This window comes from Triplophysa dalaica, chromosome 18, assembly GCF_015846415.1.
Source record: "Triplophysa dalaica isolate WHDGS20190420 chromosome 18, ASM1584641v1, whole genome shotgun sequence".
NCBI lineage: Eukaryota > Metazoa > Chordata > Actinopteri > Cypriniformes > Nemacheilidae > Triplophysa > Triplophysa dalaica.
In genome coordinates, this window is record NC_079559.1 from 21143391 (window position 1) to 21168035 (window position 24645).

At 37.5% G+C, this 24645-nt stretch overlaps 1 protein-coding gene across 1 annotated transcript; it reads left to right on the forward strand.

Moving 5' to 3' along the window:
* Positions 1 to 4465: 4465 nt before the first annotated feature.
* Positions 4466 to 10306, forward strand: tlr9 (toll-like receptor 9). The gene is given in 2 exon segments (XM_056730123.1): positions 4466 to 5062; positions 5065 to 10306. Coding segments are annotated over 2 exon segments (3171 nt in total). The 5' UTR covers positions 4466 to 4896; the 3' UTR covers positions 8070 to 10306.
* Positions 10307 to 24645: the final 14339 nt, after the last annotated feature.

Below are 24645 nucleotides of genomic sequence, written 5' to 3' on the forward strand. Positions count from 1 at the left end.
GTGTACTCTCATTAAAATTAAATTAATATAAAACTGTTCCTATGTCATTTGTTTTGAAAATCTGTCACCCAATGTGGGAAAAATAGGTCGCAAGCTTTCAAATGATATACATGTATAGTTTGCAGTGTTGGGAGTAATGCGTTAAGTAATCTATTACAGTAATATATTACTTTTTGCTGTAACGCAGTAGTGTAAGGCATTACTAATCATTTTTCAGTAATATTTTACTCCGTACATGTTCAGTAACGCTTGGGTTACATCAAACTTTTCACCGACCAGACATTAACAAATCAGATATCCCGCAAGTAAGTTCTATTTCGTGTTCGTAAATTGACGTGCGTGGTGTCATTCATCTCCCTCCAGCTGGTGGAACTTTGTAAACCTAGCGCCAGTGCTGCCAGGGCAGTGGTTTTCCAGCACAATTGGTCTATTTTGGAAATGCAGTAAAGGGAAAAATGATGGAGCCATGGGTTTTTGGGCTACTTTACGTATGTACTGCAGCCCCAACAATGTTTATTTATACAGTTGAAAGAAAAAGTATGTGAACCCTTTGGGCTTACTTGGATTTCTTCATAAATTGGTCATAAAATATGTTCTGATCTTCATCTAAGTCACAACAATAGAGAAACACAGTCTGCTTAAACTAATACCGCACAAACATTATACGTTTTCATGTTTTTATTGAACACAACATGTAAACATTCATAGTGCAGGATGATAAAAGTATGTGAAACTAGGGTTGCTCCGATCCACCTTTTTTTGCTTCCGATACCGATTTCGATACCTGAGATTCAGTATTGGCCGATACTGAGTACCGATCTGATACTAAGGTAACATTTTTAAATTGCACAATTACTTAATAAACTGTGTGCATTGCTGTGCAAGACATCAAGCTCGACTTAACATTCATTTCCTGACCCGTAAAACAAAATATCAAACAAATGATTCACAAATTTAGTGAATTATTTATTAAACCAGCAAAATAAAACAAAATGTTCACTATCTTAAACTTGATATTCAAAATTAAAGTGCAAATTAAGCAGCTGAATAAAACAACTGCTTCACTAGCTTGATAAACAGGTATAAATTAATGGAAACAAAATCTCTGAATAACTGTTATGTGCAAATATGATTTAAAAATCAATGCACAATAAACAATAAAGCAGCTGAAATTGAGCAAAAAAATAGCTTTACTGCTTTAGATATTCAAACAGGAATCAGCTCTTTTTAATGCTTTAGTCATTAAAGCAAAGTCCACTAAACTAAGCTAAAGTTTAGTGGAAATCAAATTTAACATCCAACACCGAAAGATAAATAAAACACTAGCTTCCCTAGCTTGTGCTGCACATGTAAAAATAAACGGAAAAAGATAGAATAGTTTAGTCGGTACAAATAGAAATTCTAAATCAAATTATCCCCAAAACTCACTGCATTGACATCTTTATTTTTGTTCGTATACGTGTTTGCAGACTTTTTGGTACAGTTCAGGTCTCAGATAAATATTTACGCTCCACCATGTCGTACCGCGGCTCCAGGTGGTTTATAAGGAGTCTAAAGCCATTGTTCGCTATGAAGGACAGCGGTTGCAAATCCGTAACAATGACATTTAGTATACTTTCAGTGATTTTCGCTGCTTTCACACTACCAGATGGAAATTTCTGAATTCTTTCCGCTGTCTCCTCCAAAGTTATCTGCTTCGTACCGTCTCGTTTTAGTTTCTTCAGCTTATTGAACTCGGCGTGCTTAAATTAGTAGTTTTATAATGAACAGCTTTATCACCACCCCTCGGAACATTTACTTCGCATGTATTGCAAACAGCGGTGTAACTTGTTGGCATAGCTGTTCTAAAGTAAATCTAAATGGCATATATTTTGGCTCGCTCCGTGCTGTTCGCTGCTCAGAGAGGCAGAGCAAAGAGATACAAACATGCACGGTATGTGGAAAAACAGCGTTTTTGAACATTAAAATGTGTATACACATTACATTACATATCAACAAACGATAAGATTTGTTTGAGCCGTGTCATATGACCCCTTTAAAAAACTAAAATAGGAACGTATTTCACGGTTTCAATTCACAACCTCTAGATGGCCAATCTACGCACCCAACCCCCACCCCATCACAATTATTTTGCAGTTTGCGTGGGTGATCCAGAGCCAGTGATTTTAATAGGGTGACCAAAAAAATCCTTACACACAGAAATTCTTTCGTTTCTACTTTCTACACCAATTCTTCATTAAACATAGTTTGTGGGTCAAAAACATACAAAAAGAACGTAAAGTAAACAATTTATTTGAAAAGCTTCATAGGTCTTTTCCTGCTTGCTCTTAAATGTGTTTGTTTTTTTGTTTGGCTAATTAAAAATGTGCCATACAAACAGATAACTGTAGTAACATTAAAAAAAGATAAGATGTTACATATTACAAGAACATTAGCAAGGGGTTATATGAAACAAAGTGTGTAAAACAAGAAACTGAAGTCATTTTCTCTTATCAACCACATGTACATTCTTTTATCAATTACACATATGATGTATATGCACTTTTTTAAATCAAGAAAAATCTAACATCTTAATTCTTTGCAAGACTACATGGAACTGAATTGTATTTATCAAATGACATCATTGCATTTCTACAAAATATCAGTACAGTGTCACGAAGCGGTTAGCAGCTTTTCAACTATAGCGTTCAGACTGTTTGCGTCAGCGCGCGACATCATATTAACGCAAGAGTAATGTTCTCACATTACTTTCAGTGTATACATTAAGTGATCTGCGCAGCACTCCGTAAACTCCGACACATCTTACAACTGCTTCGCACAACAGAGGTGGCCAGATAGGTGGCCATCCATCATTCAGGGGTAGCCGTGGTAGCCACTATGTAGCTACTTCCCTGGCTCCAACCATTTGACATGTTTACCTAAGAATACCTGACTATAACCTAAAAATGTCATATAAGCTCCATTTAAAGAGAGTTACTTACCTTTGCATGCAGCAGTTAGTGTCCCCAGGGGCTCCTGTCTCATGTATTCTGTCAGAATATTAACACAATTGCTCCTTGAATGTTGGTTACACTACCTTGACTCACATGATTCCCCAAATGAATTATAGTATTCAGAACAATGAAGTTCCATTTACTTTTCTTTACTATTATGGCTACTTTAAGATTATGCCAAGCTATCTGTCATGGTGTTTTATTGAGATTTTCACCTTTTTTAAATCAAGATAAATGATTTGGAATCCAGTTTTTATGGGTACACCACATTGACATTTCTACAATCATTCCTCGAATATTCTTCCAACATGATATGGCCCTAAATGACTAAAAGCAATAAAATACAGCTGAGTAATCATAAAGACAATCTGAGGAAGTGGCTTTGAGTTCTGACGAAAACTCACTCACACATGACTTTCTCTCAAAACAAGCACCTGCTGACGTCTCTGCGTACATGAAAGATGCTGAAGGAGTTCTACATGTTGAACACATGCACAAATATTTGTAAGAAGTTTTATTACAAACTGTTAAATGAGGAAAGATGTCTTTGTCCCAAACATACAGTATATCACTAGGTGTATATCAAAACACAATACTGAAAGTTAAACTGAAACCTAAAGAACAGATTTATTTCCAAACTTTAACAATTTTCGATAACATTTTTGTAGTTATAAAATGAACAACATTCAGGGGCGGTTTCCCGGACAGGGATAAGTTTAAAACAGGACTAGGCCTTGGTTAAATTGGGATATTTAAGTGGTTTTAAGAAACATACATTACAAAAAACATTACTGGTGTGCATCTTGAGACAAAACAATCACACTAATATATTTTAAGTTAAGCCAGTGCAAGTTGTTTTCAATTAAGATATCTCTATTATTTAATTTAGTCTGGGACTAGGCTGGGAAACCGGCCCTCAAGATTAACATAAACTAACATAAAACTAACATAAAATAAAATAAACATTTACAAAGAACCAAAGAAAGCTTAACTCTAAGAGAGAACTTCTGAAAAGAACAAAAAAGATTATGGTGCGGTATCCCAGTCAGGGTTTAATACTAGTCACAGACTGACTTAAATGTGAGAGGTGTCTTGGTCAAAACAATTTGGACTGACATATCTTAAAATATATCCGTGTGAATGTTTTGTCTGGAGATGCACACAAGTAATGTTTTTTGAAAGGTATGTTTTCAAAACTACTAAAATATCCTTATTTACCTAAAGCCTAGTCCTGGTTTAAAATAATCGCTGTCTGGGAAACTGCCTCCATATATGTTGACACAAGTCACATGTTGGCGTGTAAATTCGACTGCTCTGTAGTCTGTGTATGAAATACTAAATATGCAATGAAACGTAAGAGACGACTGAGTCACTACTTTCATTTCAAACTGAAATGAACTGTAAATCATCATGTAAAGAGGATGTGTGTGAGACTCTTCTGAACACCTGCTACCATTATTCTCTGTGTGTCTGTGACTGCTGTTCGGTTACTGCAGACTTTCACTTCCATGAAAAGGTGCGCATGGTTAAAATATTCATTCTTATAATTTTTTCTGATTCCTTCTTTTGAGTTTAAAAGATATTAAGTGTTGTGAAGTTGTATGATTTGGATTGAAGACATTGAGGTAAGTGATTTTTTGTGTTTAAAATGTGTTAGGAAATCGTTCACAGCACGAGTCTGTTTAATTCACACATTAATAGTAGTAGTCCTTATAGTAGTATTTCCCAGGTAACATTACATTTTCTGTTGAGGATTAGACTGAAAGATAAATTCCTCCATAAAGTATCTTAAATGTATTATCATCTATTAAAAATGTAATCAGATGGTTTTAGTCCCTGCAGTGTACGCCATTAACCTGCCTGACAGTGTTTTCTGATGCTCTTGTTCTTATGTGTCTAGGCCATGTTTGAACACAAGATGTTCCTGATCCTCATTCTGAATCAGTTCCACATCTTCACATCTTCACATCTGGAATTCTATCCGTGTGAAAATCACATTACTAACAATGGACTCATAAATGTCAACTGCCAGCACAGACATCTGGCTAACATTCCTCAGTTCAAATCCTCTTGGTAATTTCCCTCAATATGAATGGAAACCACATACACCAAGTTAAAAGTGATGCATTTTCTGGCGTACCCAATCTGAAGCATCTCACTTTGATGTGGAACTGTGTACCTGATGTTTTTCAAGAGAAGAGACGGCCATCTTGCAACCTGAAGATTGACCCTGATGCGTTCGTGGGACTTGAGAAATTAACCTCCCTCCATTTAGCAGGAAACAGTCTGAAGACCATTCCTCCTCTTCCCAAACAGCTTGCAGTCTTGGGACTTGAGTTTAACAACATTTTCCATATCGACCAACCTCTCGGTACACCCCGCCTAAAAGAACTGCTGCTAAACAAGAACTGTTTCTATGCCAACCCATGTTACCGATCTTACTTCATCCACCCACGGGTGTTTCAAGATCTTCCTGAGCTTTTAAATCTTACCCTTAGTAACAACAACGTGACACTTGTTCCCCCACACCTCCCTCGTTCACTGGAAAGCCTAGACTTGGGAGAGAACAAGATCACCGCTATTAGTAAAGAGTCCTTTGTTAATCTCACGCGCTTGCGTCAACTTAACCTGGGGTGGAACTGCCAAAGGTGCGATCACGCTTCTGAGCCCTGTTTCCCGTGTCCGAACAACCAATCCCTGGATCTGCATCAGGGGGCTTTTTCAGATCAGAGAGACTCTTTGATAAGTCTGAGTCTGAGAGGCAACTCAATTCGGACTCTTCCTCAGAACCTCTTCGCCCAGCTGCACAAGCTCCGGGAGCTGGATCTATCTGACAATTTCTTAGCCTACGCCATACAGAATGGCACCTTTTACGAGGAGCTCCAGAGTGTGGAGTCACTCACTCTTCTTTACAACTATGAGCCCTTGAACACCTTCTCTGAATTGATCCTCTCACCATCCATTGAGAAGATGACAGCTCTAAGAAAGTTGTTTCTGAGCGGGTTCTTCTTCAAAGAGCTATCGAACCACAGTCTTGCACCTCTGTCAAAACTTCCAAGACTCAAGTCCCTGGAGTTACGCATGAACTTCATCTGCTCTGTTAACATGAGTGCATTAAGTCAGTTGAGATCATTAAGATGGGTGGGACTTTCCCAAAACACGCTTGCATTCAATCCGTGCATTTCGTTTTGCACGTCCAAAGCTATACCAAAATACCTATCCCACAGAGGAGGCTGGAACACTGAAGACCTTGGTGTACCGAACAGAGAAGTGTTGTTGAACTCTGTCCAGGGGTCCGAAAGGGATGACTGTCCTTTATATTATTCTTTGTGGCGTTTCAAAAAGCAGATTTGCTGGAAAAACCTGACGTTTGATTTGTCTCAAAACAGCATCCCGTGGCTGAATGAGAGTATTTTTACAGGCATGGAAAAGGCTGTGTGCATAGATCTGTCCTACAACTACATCAGTCAAACTTTAAATGGTCAGCAGTTCTCACGGCTTAGAAAATTGGCATACCTTAATATGGCACACAACCGCATTGACCTGTACTCTGACAAAGCCTTCCAGGAGATAAGTGACACCCTTCAAGCTCTTGACCTCAGCAATAACGAATTCCATTTTGTAATGAAGGGAATGGGACATAGCTTCACGTTTCTATCTCACTTGTCTTCTCTTCAAATGCTGAGCCTAGCAAACAATCACATTGGTCTCCGAATCTCTACCACTCTTACTAGCACTTCCCTAAAGTATCTTGTTTTCTCTGGAAATCATTTGGACATAATGTGGGACTCTAGACGTGACGGGTATTTGCGTTTTTTCCAGGGTCTTACTAAGCTCACGCACTTGGACATCTCTGAAAACCATCTCAAATCATTTTCCCCTAAGGCTTTTGTTAATTTGCCTCTGACGCTGCGGGTGCTGCGTGTGGATTCCAACATGCTAAGTTACTTCCCCTGGGGAAACATTTCAGTTCTCAAAGACCTCTGCTACCTGAATCTGAGTGGAAACATGCTGTCTTTCTTACCCAATAACCATCTCGAGCTCAATCTCATAAGCCTGGACCTAAGTCACAATCGACTTACTTTGATACCCAAGAAATTTTTCAGTCGTGCCAAATACCTCAAAAACCTAATGCTCGACCACAACCAGCTGAAATTTCTTGACGTGCATGCCCTTCCCTGGTCATTCCGCAAAGGTAGTACCATCTGTGCTTCTGGGCAGCACCAAAACGCTTCCTGCAAACTTGTGCTGCATGCCAATCCTTTTGCTTGTAGCTGCATTACATCTGAGTTTGCCAAATTCCTAAGAGAAACCGAACTGAACGTCCCACAGCTCACCACGAACATTCACTGTGCTTATCCGCAGTCGCTAGTTGGCGTGAATGTCCTCTCCATAGATCTACGCTCCTGCCAGGAGATATTTGGGAGCGTCGCTTTCCTGTGCACTTCGCTGTTGACATTGGCGGCGACCGTCGTTCCCCTCATGAAGCATCTCTATGGTTGGGACCTGTGGTACTTCGTCCAGATTTTGTGGACCGGACACAAGGGACACACACCAGATAATGGTCACACGTCAGACAGCCACTATGATGCGTTTGTGGTTTTTGATACAAGTAACAAGGCAGTCAGAGAATGGATCTACAAGGAGATGATCGAGAGACTGGAGAACAGGGGGAGATGGCACTTCCGACTTTGTCTGGAGGAACGCGACTGGTTGCCCGGAGTCTCGTGCATAGAGAATCTCCACAAGGCAGTTTACAACAGCCGGAAGACGGTGTTTGTGCTGACCAGCCCCGGTGGCTACTCTGAAGCGAGTGGAGTGGTGAAACAAGCCTTCCTCCTGGTTCAGCAGAGGCTTCTAGACGAGAAGGTGGATGTTACCGTTCTGGTTCTGCTGGACCTTCTCTTTCCTAAATTCAAATACCTTCAAATGAGAAAATGGCTCTGTAGAAAGTCCGTTCTGTCCTGGCCCAGGAACCCACGAGCACAGCCTCTCTTCTGGAACAATTTAAGTGTCGCTCTTCTCTCTGACAACGTGAGCGAATACAACAAGAACGTCACAGAGAGCTTCCTCTGAAAGCCCAAAAATGACTCTGTCTTCTGTCTTGGATTTACAGTATATTTGAGTAGAGTTTAATTGTTCGCAATCCAACGAACGACATGATTGTTTCAGTTTTTGAAAATGTCAATCAGAAAAGGAGAAAATCTTTGCATCAATTATCTGCCAAAAGTAAGGAAACAGGAAATTTGATGGAAGTTTGAAGGAAGTTTGGTGTCTGATAGTGATCGCTTGTTTCTGAACATTTGTAACTGTTCAGTATGCAATATTGTTAAATAACTTCATCCACATGAAGGGATGGTTAGCTATCAACAGGATCAATTATTGCCACAGTGTTACGCTTCATTTACTTCATTAACCTATTACATGGCACCTCCCTTTTTTAGCCTACACATAAAAAAATGTGCAGTTGTGACTTAAATGGTTGTAACTCATGAATGCTTTGGAGTAAAGAACTGCGGTTGGTCTCATTTGAAAGAAGACACTTGGAAGATTATTTCTGGTTATTTATTTTATTTTTTTATTTTATTTTATATTTAATGCTATAACTGACTATAGAAATATTATGGTTAGATGTTATTAAAAATAACATAAAAAAATGCATATGTCTGGACCTAAAAATGACAAAAGGTCAAAGTCCCAAGTACCACTTTTTTATGAAGTTTGAGCTTGATAGACCAAATGATGTTTCTTCTGTGAGTGTTTTAGCTGCAGTACCACAATAATCCAATAGGGGCACGTTTGCTTTTGACCTGACATTGTAAACCACATCAGACATTCTGAATATTCTTTTCTTTTTTTTATTCTTCACATGAAGAGACAATGAAAAATTAGACAGGACTGTAAACAACATCATGAAAAAACATGAAATGCACAAGATATTGTACAGCTCTAAAAATATTATGTTTAGATTTGATTTAAAAAAACATAAAATCTTAATGTTTCGGCCCTAAAATGTCAAAATGTCGAAGTCCCAAATGGATCTTTTAGGCGCTGTACCACAAAAATAATAGGGGCAATCTTTGCTTTTGAACTAACATTGAACACCACAGCAGACATTGAGATTCTTCTTTATCAATTTTTTCAAAATTCTTCACAAGAAGAGACAATGAAAAATTAGTCAGGACAGTCAAATATTGAAGTAAATGTAAGCGTTCCACTGGCGGAAAAATGTCCTGTAGCAGGACATACATTTTTTGAAGCGCACTCTAGCCATTTATAAATAGATTACTCATTATACAGTTTTTATATTATAAAAAAGAGATGACATATGTGACCCTGGACAACAAAACCAGTCGTAAGTCGCACGGGTATATTTCTGACAAAAGACGAAAATACATTGTTAGGGTCAAAATGATCAATTTTTATTTTATGTCAAAAATCGTTAGTATATTAAGTAAAGATCATGTTCCATGAAGATATTTTGTAAATTTCCTACCCTAAATATGTCAAAACTTTATTTTTGTGAGTCGATCCCTTAATATCGCGAACAAAAAATGGTCAGAAACATGCCTACAAACTTAACTCGCTGCTGTCCGCTCTATGAAAACTACCCATTCAAGTTTGCTATCTATGTAAAGTTAAGAGATTCCGCTTTCAAGTTAATCTACTCTCTTCTATGTCATTACAAGGGTAAGCCAATAGAGAGTGTTAAAACAAACCTGTTTCCTCTTAGCAACGGCCTGCTATAGCGTCTCACGTGCGCAGCGTACACAATCCGTCATGATCGCGCTTCAAAACATGGATTCTGATGGAAGCGCGTTTGCTCAATCTAAACGCTAATGACAGCTATAATTTAACAAACCTAGTAAATGATTGTTTCGCAAATCATTGGGAAGATAATACAGAATGTCCAGAGACCGGCTTGACATAAGAGGATGCCCCGGAAGACGACGAATTCAATCAATGTTTAGATCGCTTCGACTCCGTGACATGAAGGAATACAAAGTGTTCACTGCGAACACAGAATTCAACCCGCTTGAGTGGGAAAATTCTTCAAAGTTCAGGTCAGTTAGTCACAAACGTTCTTAAATGCCTTCTTTACAAAGTAGTGGTTTTCATGAGTTGTTTATGTCAAAGTTATGCCAATTTTGCTCTGACAAAATGTAAACAAAACATCATCTTAGCATGTAGATCTGCCTCTGTTAATGATGATTCGTTGCCAGCTCAAGTGTAAAATTTTATATGTTCCTGGAGAATTATTTTTATGAAATTTTGTGTGTATAAAGTTGAAGCTGTGGTAAATCAATGGTGTAAGTTTCATTTATTTCCCATCATTAGTAATATGCGTTGCTAAGGACTACTTCTGGAAAACTTTAAAGGCGATTTTCTCAATATTTAGATTTTTTCCACTCACAGATTCCAGAATTTTAAATGGTTATATCTCGGCCAAATAGTGTCCTATCATAACAAACTATATATCAATAGAAAGTGTATTTAGTCAGCTTTCATGTGGTGTATAAATCTCAATTTTGAAAAATGTACCCATAAGACTGGTTTTGTCGTCCAGGGTCACATATGCATTCTAGAGTCTGAGACCTTTCCAATGACATATAGTTTGTCATGATAAAATAAGAATTCACAAGCCAAATATTGAAGTAACTGTAAGGGTCCGCTGGCGGTGCAAAGTCATTTAGCAGTACATTTATTTTTTTAAGCGCAGTCTTGCCATTTATAAATAGATTACTCATTATACAGTTTTTATATTATAAAAAAGAGATGACATATGTGACCCTGGACAACAAAACCAGTCGTAAGTCGCACGGGTATATTTCTGACAAAAGACGAAAATACATTGTTAGGGTCAAAATGATCAATTTTTATTTTATGTCAAAAATCGTTAGTATATTAAGTAAAGATCATGTTCCATGAAGATATTTTGTAAATTTCCTACCCTAAATATGTCAAAACTTTATTTTTGTGAGTCGATCCCTTAATATCGCGAACAAAAAATGGTCAGAAACATGCCTACAAACTTAACTCGCTGCTGTCCGCTCTATGAAAACTACCCATTCAAGTTTGCTATCTATGTAAAGTTAAGAGATTCCGCTTTCAAGTTAATCTACTCTCTTCTATGTCATTACAAGGGTAAGCCAATAGAGAGTGTTAAAACAAACCTGTTTCCTCTTAGCAACGGCCTGCTATAGCGTCTCACGTGCGCAGCGTACACAATCCGTCATGATCGCGCTTCAAAACATGGATTCTGATGGAAGCGTGTTTGCTCAATCTAAACACTAATGACAGCTATAATTTAACGAACCTAGTAAATGATTGTTTCGCAAATCATTGGGAAGATAATACAGAATGTCCAGAGACCGGCTTGACATAAGAGGATGCCCCGGAAGACGACGAATTCAATCAATGTTTAGATCGCTTCGACTCCGTGACATGAAGGAATACAAAGTGTTCACTGCGGACTCAGAATTCAACCCGCTTGAGTGGGAAAATTCTTCAAAGTTCAGGTCAGTTAGTCACAAACGTTCTTAAATACCTTCTTTACAAAGTAGTGGTTTTCATGAGTTGTTTATGTCAAAGTTATGCCAATTTTGCTCTGACAAAATGTAAACAAAACATCATCTTAGCATGTAGATCTGCCTCTGTTAATGATGATTCGTTGCCAGCTCAAGTGTAAAATTTTATATGTTCCTGGAGAATTATTTTTATGAAATTTTGTGTGTATAAAGTTTAAGCTGTGGTAAATCAATGGTGTAAGTTTCATTTATTTCCCATCATTAGTAATATGCGTTGCTAAGGACTACTTCTGGAAAACTTTAAAGGCGATTTTCTCAATATTTAGATTTTTTCCACTCTCAGATTCCAGAATTTTAAATGGTTATATCTCGGCCAAATAGTGTCCTATCATAACAAACTATATATCAATAGAAAGTGTATTTAGTCAGCTTTCATGTGGTGTATAAATCTCAATTTTGAAAAATGTACCCATAAGACTGGTTTTGTCGTCCAGGGTCACATATGCATTCTAGAGTCTGAGACCTTTCCAATGACATATAGTTTGTCATGATAAAATAAGAATTCACAAGCCAAATATTGAAGTAACTGTAAGGGTCCGCTGGCGGTGCAAAGTCATTTAGCAGTACATTTATTTTTTTAAGCGCAGTCTTGCCATTTATAAATAGATTACTCCTTCTACATATTTTATTCTATAAAACAGTGATGAAATGTGTATTCTAGAGACTTAAACCTTTCCACCGATGTATAGTTTGTCATAATTATATAAGAATTAACATGCCAAATATTGAAATAAATGTAAGCGTTCCATAAATGGAACAGTGCCAGGTAGCTTAACGTGTATACAATAAATATACATTTGTTTATTTTTACATTTGCTAACAACGAGCAATACATCATTTTTATGAATGTTTGTACATGTTATTTTCAACATTTATTTATGCATTTTCCAACCTCACTGTAAAGTACTTTGTACTTAACATTAAAGCACAAAGATTCTCACCATTTACTTTTACAAAAAAAGCGTCAACAGGTCTGTAACTGCAAAACTATAAATATATGCGGGAGAAAATGAAGCATAAAAAGGGGAAATCAGAAAGTCTGAGTGTTTTTTTCCGAGTGAAAGTTTTGATGAGGAACCATCGGCACCTGTTGGACCACAAGATGAAATGACATCATGTTTGTTTTTAGATGGTGCTGACTCATTTACCCAGTGGTCGAATTATAAATGATTTAGAATATTGTAAAATTTTATCATAAATCAAAAATTATCATAAATAATTATAAATGGGATGGTAAGGGGGTTGGTTATGGAAGTATTTTAATGACATTAGTTTTTGAAGAAAAAAGCATGTTGAATTAACACTAATCAAAAATAATCCTGTTGCATTACCAGTGCTTGCATGTTTAGAGTCTGCAATTCAATATGGTTGTACATTTAAGCTGTGACTATTTCAAATTGAAACATTTCACACTCTGTTTCATCATCTAAAAATGAAATAATCAAAATTCACCTTTTAAATTTCATTAAAAGATTCAACTTGGTTTTAAATTCAACCTTTAATATTCGACAGATAATTTTCAGTCCATATTATTTTGATTTAAAAATTCGCTTCCAGAAATTCATGGGTTCAAATTCGGTTTAAAATTCAAAGTATCACATCCGGGAATCCGAGGAAAAGCAATAGAGCGCCGATTCTACAAATGCATGATCTCTTCCTGCTGCCTGACCGCTTCACCAGCAGGTGGTGTAAGTCGGTTCTGACGAAGATCAAATCAAGAAATGCAGAAACTCTTTAAATGTTTGCCACACAGTCCACTCATCTGCTCGATTAAGTGAATTTAGTTGTTCTCACATATAGCTTCTTACGTTTGTACTGGCAGCTTAGCTCACCACTATCAGGCCTGGAAAGGACATGGAGCACGGGCACAATTCTAGGTGGCCTGGAATCATTGGACTACTCATACATTTATAATATTAATTTAATTATTTATATATTCTATATACTATATATATTCTATATATTTATACAACGCCTTCTGCACGGAGAGGACGTGTCGGGAGAATGACGGTGAGTAAGCAGATCAACGGTTTAGTGAAAACACCTGCTTCTCAATGTAGTAATTGCCGTTAAATTGGCATTTAAGGCGAGAGAGAGAGAGAGAGAGAGTGAGAGAGAGAGAGAGAGAGACGAGAAGAGAAGAGAAGAGAAGAGAAGAGAAGAGAAGAGAAGAGAAGAGAAGAGAAGAGAAGAGAAGAGAAGAGAAGAGAAGAGAAGAGAAGAAGCCTCGAGACGTTGTGTCCAGGACCAAAGAAAGGAATCTTACTCAACGAAGAGTTTTATAGAAATATAGTTTGAGTGTTTGATGCCGGAAGTGAATTTATAATTAAAGAATCTTACGCTTCTCAGCAACGCCGACCCCGCCTCCTTTCTTCCCTATTGTCTGAACTTGTTACAATGATATAATAACATTAAGTCATTTTGCGGCATTTAGCATTTTTATTCAAATTAACTTAAAAAGAGTTCAGGGAGCAATATAACCGATATGTCATAGGAGCAAAACAATATTGGTTAAGATGGTGTGGGTAAATTACTTTAAATAATTTCTGTAGCTTGCCAAATGCAAACATAAAATTGTGCTATTGATAAGCACCATCTAAAGTCATCGAAAAAATGGATATATAACAGTGCTTTACTGAACAATACTGTGTATTGAGTTTTTAAAATAAAATAAATTAATTTCATGAAGCTATTTGAATGACACATGCAATGGTATATGATTAAATGTGCCAGAAAACAATACAACAAGATTTTAAATTAGGTTCATAACACCATCACAATAAACTTAACGATTCAAATGAAACTTTTTATTTTGGTATAAAACTAAATAGGAAAAAAGCAATAAATATCCAATTAAAACTGACTACGGTAGTAAATGAAAAAATAGTGCAAACAGATATAAGAACCAGCCATGAACTATTTTAATCACAACGTAAAATAATCTACAATATAATAACATATTAAAATAAGTATTTTCTTAAAAACATAATTGTAAAATATTTTGTAAATGTAGGATATAAATGCTTAAACCAATTACCACTTAAAAGAGACATATCTATGGAAATAATGATGCCTACTTTTCATCTGAAATCTCTGAGGTCAGAACAAAAAATAAAGCCAATTTTAGTCTATTAGGCTAAATGAACGAGTAAATAAAAAAACTAACTGAAATACTGCAATAATAAAGACACCTACCTAACTCGCGTCATTGTTTTCCCTCCTAGTTATGTTTTCAGCCTATGTGACAAATAAGCCTGGACATCCTAAAAGTCTTATTGTGCCATTTTGTGCTTTTTGTGTTCATATTCAGGGCTCTTCCGCATTTCTGTATAGCCTACGCTTTATTAAAAAGGTATAGGCTATACTAATTTTGGTCATCTGGTCTGAAGAAAAAGCAACATTAAGCATTTAAGCACGGTACACTGGCCGTGATGGCGTAGTCCGTGGACGCTAATGGGATAGAGTACAAGCACTTAGCAAACCTTACTAGCTTATAACGTTTTTGTTCCACCATCCCACCATGCATGTTGCGGATATTCAGTATGGCATGTGATCTCTGGTAATTTAAAATGAATTTGCTTTTCCGAATCGACTCGAAAGACACAAATTAAATCAGTTGAATTGTTATGTAAACAACAAATAGTTTGCCAAACTTTGCCAGACATCATTAGGTTAATACCGTGAGTGATTGACATTTTTGCACTTCATTAACAGACATCAACTCAAGCAGTTTGTGACACATTTTGGGAAATGAACACAGTATGCAACAAAAGTTTGTATCTTTGCGCTCGAAAACCATCTTTCAGCTGTTAGATACATAACGCCGTGAGGTATCTTGCTTGGCTGCAGGCTGCACAAGACATTTCGGGTCTATTCTGGCTCTAAAAAAAAAAGTCTATTTGTATCTGGTCAAATTATCTGGCCTGCTAAAGAAGTTCGCTTGGCTAAAATATCAGTTATCTACTTTGTATTAACAAAATAAAAACGACAAACATTTCCACAATTCCACAACATCCATCATTTTCTGAGTGTCGCAAATTAAAACAAGATCATGTGAGGAAAATAAAAAGAAAGTCTGTAGAGATTGCTGCTTTGTCATATAAACAGAAGCACATACTGGGAGTGTTGCCTACGTGTTAAAATCGGAGCAGTTATCAATGGGATGCTGGTTGAGATCTCAGTATTTGACTGCTTTAAACACAATAAATGTCCTGTAAATGCTGATGATGCATAATATTTATGTGAACATGATGTGTTGAAGTAAAACATAACCTAATTCCTTCAAGCCAGAGCAGGACGGCAGTCAAAGTCTGAGCATAACAGGCCTAGAGTGTGTCTGTACTGGCAGTGCAAGCGTCAGTAAACATTTCTGAAAATGTTGATGATACATAAGAAGCTATATGTGAGAACAACTAAATTCACTTAATCGAGCAGATGAGTGGACTGTGTGGCAAACATATAAAGAGTTTCTGCATTTCTTGATTTGATCTTCGTCAGAACCGACTTACACCACCTGCTGGTGAAACGGTCAGGCAGCAGGAAGAGATCATGTATTTGTAGAATCGGCGCTCTATTACTTTTCCTCGGATTCCCGGATGTGATACTTTGAATTTTAAACCGAATTTGAACCCAAAAAAATTTCTGGAAGCGAATTTTTAAATCGAAATAATATGGACTGAAAATTATCTGTCGAATATTAAAGGTTGAATTTAAAACCAAGTTGAATTTTTTTAATGAAATTTAAAAGGTGAATTTTGATTATTTCATTTTTAGACGATGATACAGAGTGTGAAATGTTTCAATTTGAAATAGTCACAGCTTAAATGTACAACCATATTGAATTGCAGACTCTAAACATGCAAGCACTGGTAATGCAACAGGATTGTTTTTGATTAGTGTTAATTCAACATGCTTTTTTCTTCAAAAACTAATGTCATTAGAGAGTTTATTTGACATGATTTATAAATACTTAAGGTTTGTGCATCCAACATTACTCAAAGTGTAGACAATTATTTAGGTTTGGAAACAATGTCATTTTTATAACATGACATGTAAAAAGGTTTCGATATGCATATATATACGAATATAGATGAATATACATTTTAGGAGAGGGGCTATGAACAGAAGGTAATCATAAAGTTTGAAGTTGCCCCAAAAGGGAAATCTCACTCCAAGCTAAACTCAAAAGGTTGTCAGCCCTGTTTTGAAATAATACCTCTTGTGACCAGTATTGTGGTTTGCTTCGGCCGACAGAGGACATGAGCAACACACGCCGTACCTGGGTACCATGGAGTCTTTTTTATGCAATCAAAAATTCCATGTTAGGGAGTAAAACTCATGTAAAGTTATTTTACTATTAAAAGATAAAAGATCGCAAAAAAACATTGAAATTGATAACAAAATTTGAATTTTTTCTTTGTGCACTTCACAACTTTTCATCACAAAACTACTTATATTGCTCTCTTTTCTGCTGTCTGTTTTGCTGGTCTAAAACTTGCTTGCGAGAAAAGCTGTATCTCAATGGGCGGTCTCTGCCCACCAAGATGAAAGGGCTTTTTCTATTGGTCTCTCCCGATTGAAATGACAAGATGACCACACCCACTATGTTTTCCCCTGCCGCCAGTCTGACAGAAGAGAGATCTTCCAGCAGAAATGCCGAACAACAGTTTTTTTACTTAAACTGGGTAAGGTAACTAAATTAAGATAACTAAGATAATTAAAATGTAACATCTTAAACTCAAGTGAACTTTATTATTATGCTTTCCCATCTAAATGCATAAAGTTATCTAAGGCAGTCTGCAGTTGGTGATAGCGCTGATTAACGAACAATACGATAGCTAGTGGCCAGAGCCCCCAATTAGTGAAGACACATCTTTAGGTAATCATAGATGTGGTTAAAATGGTATAATATGCAATACCAAACAATCATTATTTTACATTAATGTATACCCTAAAGGAGTGATGTGTCCTGGGTGATAACTTATTTACAGACAGAATAGGGAAAATGTAAAAACTAGTGATGCACCGTTAGGATGTGGGGGAGGGGTTAGGATTAGCTATACCCCCAACAATTTCAATAAGGGGAGTCGTTATCTGGCGGGAGTCCAAATTCGGCACAAAACGGGAATCAGGCGATTATCCGCATGACATTCCCTGTGACTGGTCGGGACAGATCTGTTTTGACGTCAAATTTACCTCGATTGATAATGTGCAAACTTCCCTAAGCACTTCACTCGGGAGAAACCCTGCTGCCATTTTTAAGTGCGTTCTGCTTGGTAAAGTGGAGAGGGAAGTTTAGGCTGTGTCCAAATACCCCCACTTGCGGTCTTTGCACTTGACCTCTTAACTACTAAGGGTGTATTCTTACTAGCAAATCTGAACTGTGTCCGAGCATTCATTCGACTAGTGTGATCGCTCCGTATCGTACGGTTCATTTAGCGGCCCCTGGCTCGCTTGGAAGAGGTGGGCCAGAGCACGGTGTGGTTGTGGCGTGGTACACACACAGTGTGAGCGCAAATCGCGCCAGAGAGCAGAGCATGACATAAAGTATGCGACTGTTTAAATTCCTCCCTGAGATTCGACTGTCTGTCACCGTAAATAACTCATAAACCGCACATTTACACGTGCAGGCGTGTGTCATCGCAGCCAAAACCACTCCTGGTTTGTCAAACATAATCCAACGTGTATCCAACAGCAGCTACGCTAATTATTCTCCTTATAGTTAATAATAATGGATGTGGCAGTGCTCTCAGTAGCGTGTTAAAGGATAAACGTCTCCATTTTACCTGGTGCTAAATAAATAATTATTGTTGGGTTATAATTATGTATATATTGCTGCCTTTTAAATGACATATAGGACAGCTTTAAAATTCTGTTTATTTCCATTATTTAATAGCATATAAATAAATTACGGTGACATTAAGAACGCAAAGGGAGGCAACACAACTTTTTTCTTCGATGTTTAGAAAAAAACAAGCATGCCCGAGTAGCCTCGAATCAGTCTGCTAACAAAAAAATGTCTCTTCCCCGTCGTGTACATCAAGAGAAGTACTTTTAAAGATTACTTAACGTTCAAGTTAATTGAAGTGCTCTAGCATTGTAATTTTGTGTTGATCGATGAAGTCATTTAAAACTTGCTGCATTCAGAGGCGACACAGCCTATTCTCTCTCAATTTCAGTCAACATGCTCGGGACACATACAAACTCCGAATACTACAGCGGATATTTCAGACTGCTGAGTGAATCACTGGTAGACTATTACTGTTATCACTGCAAGAACTTTACTCATCCAGAGTGAGCGAGTAAAATGGCAAAATCTCTCTGGACCCCTCACACCCAGCACACTATCTCACCGGGATTTTCCACTCCAGTCCGTGAAATCTGTTATCAAGTCATAAACGTTTAATTACAGCATTATTGTAGCAATACGGACAATGTTTATAAACACAAGCAATCATTACATAGTATAAAGAAGAGGCCATTATCATTTCTTAGTATAACACACACTTTAGACCGCCACTAATCGCCATGTTAGTGAATCTGAATCTTAATGCAGAGCAAAACATGATTGGCCTAATTATAACGTGGCCTATTGGACAACAAAAGCGGAAGTTAACCGATTGGCTTGCGTAGATAGTGGGCGGAGTCCACCTATTTGTGGATTGTGCGTATGATTTGACGTTAGAAATGTTTCAAAATCCACAAATGAACAGAGAGCCATCCACAAATGTGTGCACTGATCCACAAATGTGTGCAATGATCCACAAATGTGTGCAATGATCCACAAATGTGTGCACTGATCCACAAATGTGTGCACTGATCCACAAATGTGTGCACTGATCCACAAATGTGTGCAATGATCCACAAATGTGTGCACTGATCCACAAATGTGTGCACTGATCCACAAATGTGTGCACTGATCCACAAATGTGTGCACTGATCCACAAATGTGTGCACTGATCCACAAATGCGTGCACTGATCCACAAATGTGTGCACTGATCCACAAATGTGTGCACTGATCCACAAATGTGTGCAATGATCCACAAATGTGTGCACTGATCCACAAATGTGTGCACTGATCCACAAATGCGTGCACTGATCCACAAATGTGTGCACTGATCCACAAATGCGTGCACTGATCCACAAATGCGTGCACTGATCCACAAATGTGTGCACTGATCCACAAATGTGTGCAATGATCCACAAATGTGTGCACTGATCCACAAATGTGTGCACTGATCCACAAATGTGTGCACTGATCCACAAATGCGTGCACTGATCCACAAATGCGTGCACTGATCCACAAATGTGTGCACTGATCCACAAATGTGTGCACTGATCCACAAATGCGTGCACTGATCCACAAATGCGTGCACTGATCCACAAATGTGTGCACTGATCCACAAATGTGTGCACTGATCCACAAATGTGTGCACTGATCCACAAATGTGTGCACTGATCCACAAATGTGTGCACTGATCCACAAATGTGTGCACTGATCCACAAATGCGTGCACTGATCCACAAATGCGTGCAATGATCCACAAATGTGTGCACTGATCCACAAATGCGTGCACTGATCCACAAATGTGTGCACTGATCCACAAATGTGTGCACTGATCCACAAATGCGTGCACTGATCCACAAATGCGTGCACTGATCCACAAATGCGTGCACTGATCCACAAATGCGTGCACTGATCCACAAATGCGTGCAATGATCCACAAATGCGTGCACTGATCCACAAATGCGTGCACTGATCCACAAATGCGTGCACTGATCCACAAATGCGTGCACTGATCCACAAATGCGTGCACTGATCCACAAATGCGTGCACTGATCCACAAATGTGTGCACTGATTCACAAATGCAAAGAAAGCGATCCTCAAATGTGAACAAAGCGATCCGGAAATAAAAGTTGTTAAAATAATTTTGTAAATATGTTATATTTGCAAATCTCATTGTATTTATGTATTTAGATGGAACGTCTAACATGTATTTATGGTTCGTTTTTTGTGCATATGTGGATTTAAAAAATGTTTGTGAAACTCTCTATATTTATTTGCAGATCATAGTTTATTTATTCAGAATAATGACTGAAGGGAACTGAATATAGAACACAATATGACATGATGTATTTCCTGCTTTTGGTCCAAGTGTTCTAGTGGCGGGAAGATCCCAAGTAAGCATGTAGTATTTCAAACCGGATGGGACACACTTAGCAAGTGCAAACATATATTAAATGTGGTGTCTCTAAATATGTGATAAAAGCAGCATTACAATATACACAAACTATCTCTGGAGTTTTCAGCATAAAAAGTGCAACATTTTACATTTTACTGTGAAATGATATGTAATATCAAACTATATAAATCTGATTTATTTTTATAGCGCTTCATTTGTGTTGTATTAATGCACCTGTACCAATAAAACTAAAGAAAATAAAAACACATGCTAGCCAAACATTGAATAAACAAAGATAAAACCTTAAATAGTATAGTATAACTTACACTGGAAAGCTTTCCGCAACATCTTGTGAAACCATGGGAAACATCTCATGATTTATATGCAGATCGTGATGCATGATAGGATATGTCCCGGGCTGAGTGTCAATCAGTGACAAACGCTAAACGTAAATTGAATTATCAAAATATGTTTAAAATTCATATCACCGTTCAAAATGAATGAAATCGCAAAATATATTGATATGGAGTTATCGTCCAGCCATACTTACAGGATAAGTTCATAATGAAGCACTGAAGCTATTTGTTTACAACTTATTCCATGTAAGGCTGAAAGTCATCAGTTAAAGGCTTTATTCACCATATTGTTGACAAGTCATTATTTTGTGTTTCACAAAAAGTATTCTCATCACTTTGTAATATTATGTTTGAACCACTGTTCTCACATGAACCATTTTAAAAATGTTTTTACCACCTTTCTGGGCACTGAAAGTGACAATAAACTTGCAGCCAATAGAGGCCTCACTGAGCTGAACACTACAGAAGAGTGGGATGAACTGAAGAAGAGGGAGCACCAACATTTGAAGGATGTGGAGAAATTCTTTATGGAGGAATGGACTTGGATGACTCTCAATGTATTCTCAATTCTCATCTGACTGAAAAGAAAACACTCAAGAGCTGTTTTTTTCTTACAAATTGAGGTTCTGGTGTGATTTAAATTCAGGGGTGCCAATAATTGTAAGGAACATGGAAGAATACATGTATACATGGCCAACATGTATGGACAAATTTATTTTTTATAATGTGATACCCCCTTTCAAATAGTTTTCCTTCAATGAAATGTTAGAATTTTGTAGATACAAAAAAGATCAAAAGCAGAAACCATGTAGATTTACTTTTATAGCCTTCTTTGCTCATATTTACCAAGGGTGCCATTAATAGTGGAGATGTTAATACATGTGAAAGATACAGTATTTCATAATAAAATACATGCGGTTGAAAGACGTGCTGAGTAAGATGCTGCATGATTTTATTAAATAAATCATCAAGTAATAAAGGAAAAATCCAGATTAACCCAAAACAATGGAATCCTCATATACTGTATATTTGCATTTTATAAATACATTTTCTGGATTTTTTTTATAATTAACCCATCTTTGAGAGCAAGGGGTTTGGTAACCCTACTGAACCTAAATATTTTACATAAAGAATGGACCAGCACTAAAGCTCAACAATGTCATCATGGTTTTCACTGTGTCACAATATTCAAAACACACATGGTCAAACCGCAACAGCCGCCTGTCTGAGGATATTGTTTTGACAGGACCATATGGATGTACAATGGATCTTATCACTGGTGTGCCTTTCTTCCAGATCCAGCCATGAAACTGAAGATGAAGTACAACTGTCAACATACATACTGCCGTTTGTTTGGCCTTACAAGAATCTCTGAGCCAAAATTCAAACTCTAGTACAAGATTGATGAACTAACCATCAGTGTCATTGTGGTTTTTACTGTGTCACGATATGCAAAATACATACAAAAAAGCAAAGAACATCAGAGACCAAGTTTGGATTGCAAGTGAAACATGGTGTATCATGGTGTGATCTCTGACCCTGTGAATAAACAGAGTGGCTTAAGCAAATTGAACTAATCTCTCATACGTAAGTCGCTTTGGATAGTGTCTTAATGCTCGAGGGTAGTTCAAACAGATTCAAACAGATTGTGAAAGACTCAGTCAATGTTTATCCAGACACCTATAAAGAATAGTAGAAATCAAGTGTATATATACGTGTACAGTATTAATGTGTGTAAACACATGTTGTTTTTATAAATCAAACTATAATTGTGTCGTGTTGATATGTTATCATCTGTGAAATAGCTTCCTCTTGACAGTACTTAATAAAAATAAGCAAATAAACAAAACCAAACTAACCAAAATGTAATTTGTACGATAGTTCTTATACTGAATCCTTTACAGATTCTGCAAGGCATGTGTGCTCTTCTGTATTTTGTGACAGGATCCTGACTCAAGATAGGACCAGGGATGCTAATGGTTTTATCATAAGTGCATGAGGGGGTGAACCTCAATATTCTTTCAATTCAGTTGTATTTATTTGTAATGTGCTGTACACAATTCTGAATCAGTTACTGTGGTAAAGAGAAATAAATAAAGAGAAAATGAAGTAAAGCTCAGTACATGGTATAACACTACAAGGTATTATTGCAACTTTTCTAACAATGATACGTTTATGAAACGTAACTGATTGTGAACCAGAGACTGTCGATTGTTTAACTGCAATATTATAATATGCATAGTATTAACGCAATGTACTCCATTTTCTGCTGGTTAGAGGTCTAAATATCGTATGGAGGCAATGGTTCATGTCTGTGTGATATGGCAAGTTTACAAAAGCAATTTTGTGCCATTTACACTTAGAATTCATGAGTTCGCAATCAATTAACATCATATTTAGCAAAGAGAATGCATATTTGGTAAAGACTCACCCGGTCACATGGATTCTCTCTGTCTCATCCCTTGCTATTCATAACAGTTAGAGTTTTATGACTGAACTATGGATATTAAGCCCTAATAAATCATTTGAAATAGAGTATAGTAAAGAAAATCCAGCATAATACACTTGTTTTGTAGTAAACTTCATCAATATAACCTCATGATTCACTGGATATATGAATCATTGTATTTTTAGCCATAAATCATAACAGTCAATCAAACAACAACTTTTCCCCATTCTAAATAGAGTACAGATTGCCGTAAACACTGCTGCATTCAGTTTTTCTGCCACTCAGGGGGCGTGACTTGCTTGACTTGACGGGACATGACGTTTGTGGTGAGGTCACGTGCATACCCTCTATTTATCCCTTGTGTTTCTCCAGTCTAGGGCCCGAATGTCAAGAGTTCTAGCCATCTTAACTTCTTCTAGCTACAGGTCTAGCTGTTTTCAAAACAACTTGTCTAGTTTATTAACTTGTGTTCTAACCACAACAATTGCACGGACATTCCCGTTTTATTCTGTCAAGTTATTAGCCATCTAGTTTGTTCTCAGAAGATCATATCTAGGTGTGTCCAGTCATGTCTGACGTGACTGTGTGAGACTCTGCTGTGTTTGACTGTGTGAGTCTCTGCTGTGTTGGTCTCTCTTCTTGCTCTCTGTCTTCTGTAGGTCGAGCCCTCTGCTGCTAAATGTCCTCCTGATGCCTGGGATCTCTCCTTCAGCTAAATTTTTCCAGCTCTTGTCTCTTGTTTAGCGAGCCCTTTCTTAGCTGTTCTTCAGTCCCTACATGGCTTAGCTTCTTGGTTTGTTGGAGTGTTTCCTGCCTATCTCCCTGACTGGGTCCTCATTGGACTGAGACATTCATCACTTCTATTGCTCGTGTGGATATCTACTGTTGTTGAGATCTGACGTTCAGTAATTCTGTGAGTGCCTGTGCTGCCTCTCTTGCTGAAGTTGATCTCCTGCTGTCTGCCCAGTTACCCAACCTTCTCACTGACCTCACCCTGCTGCAGAGATAGATCCACCTGTGTCTGTTTCACTTGACCCGCCAGAGTCCACTTCTTGCCCTCTCCTGACACACCCCCA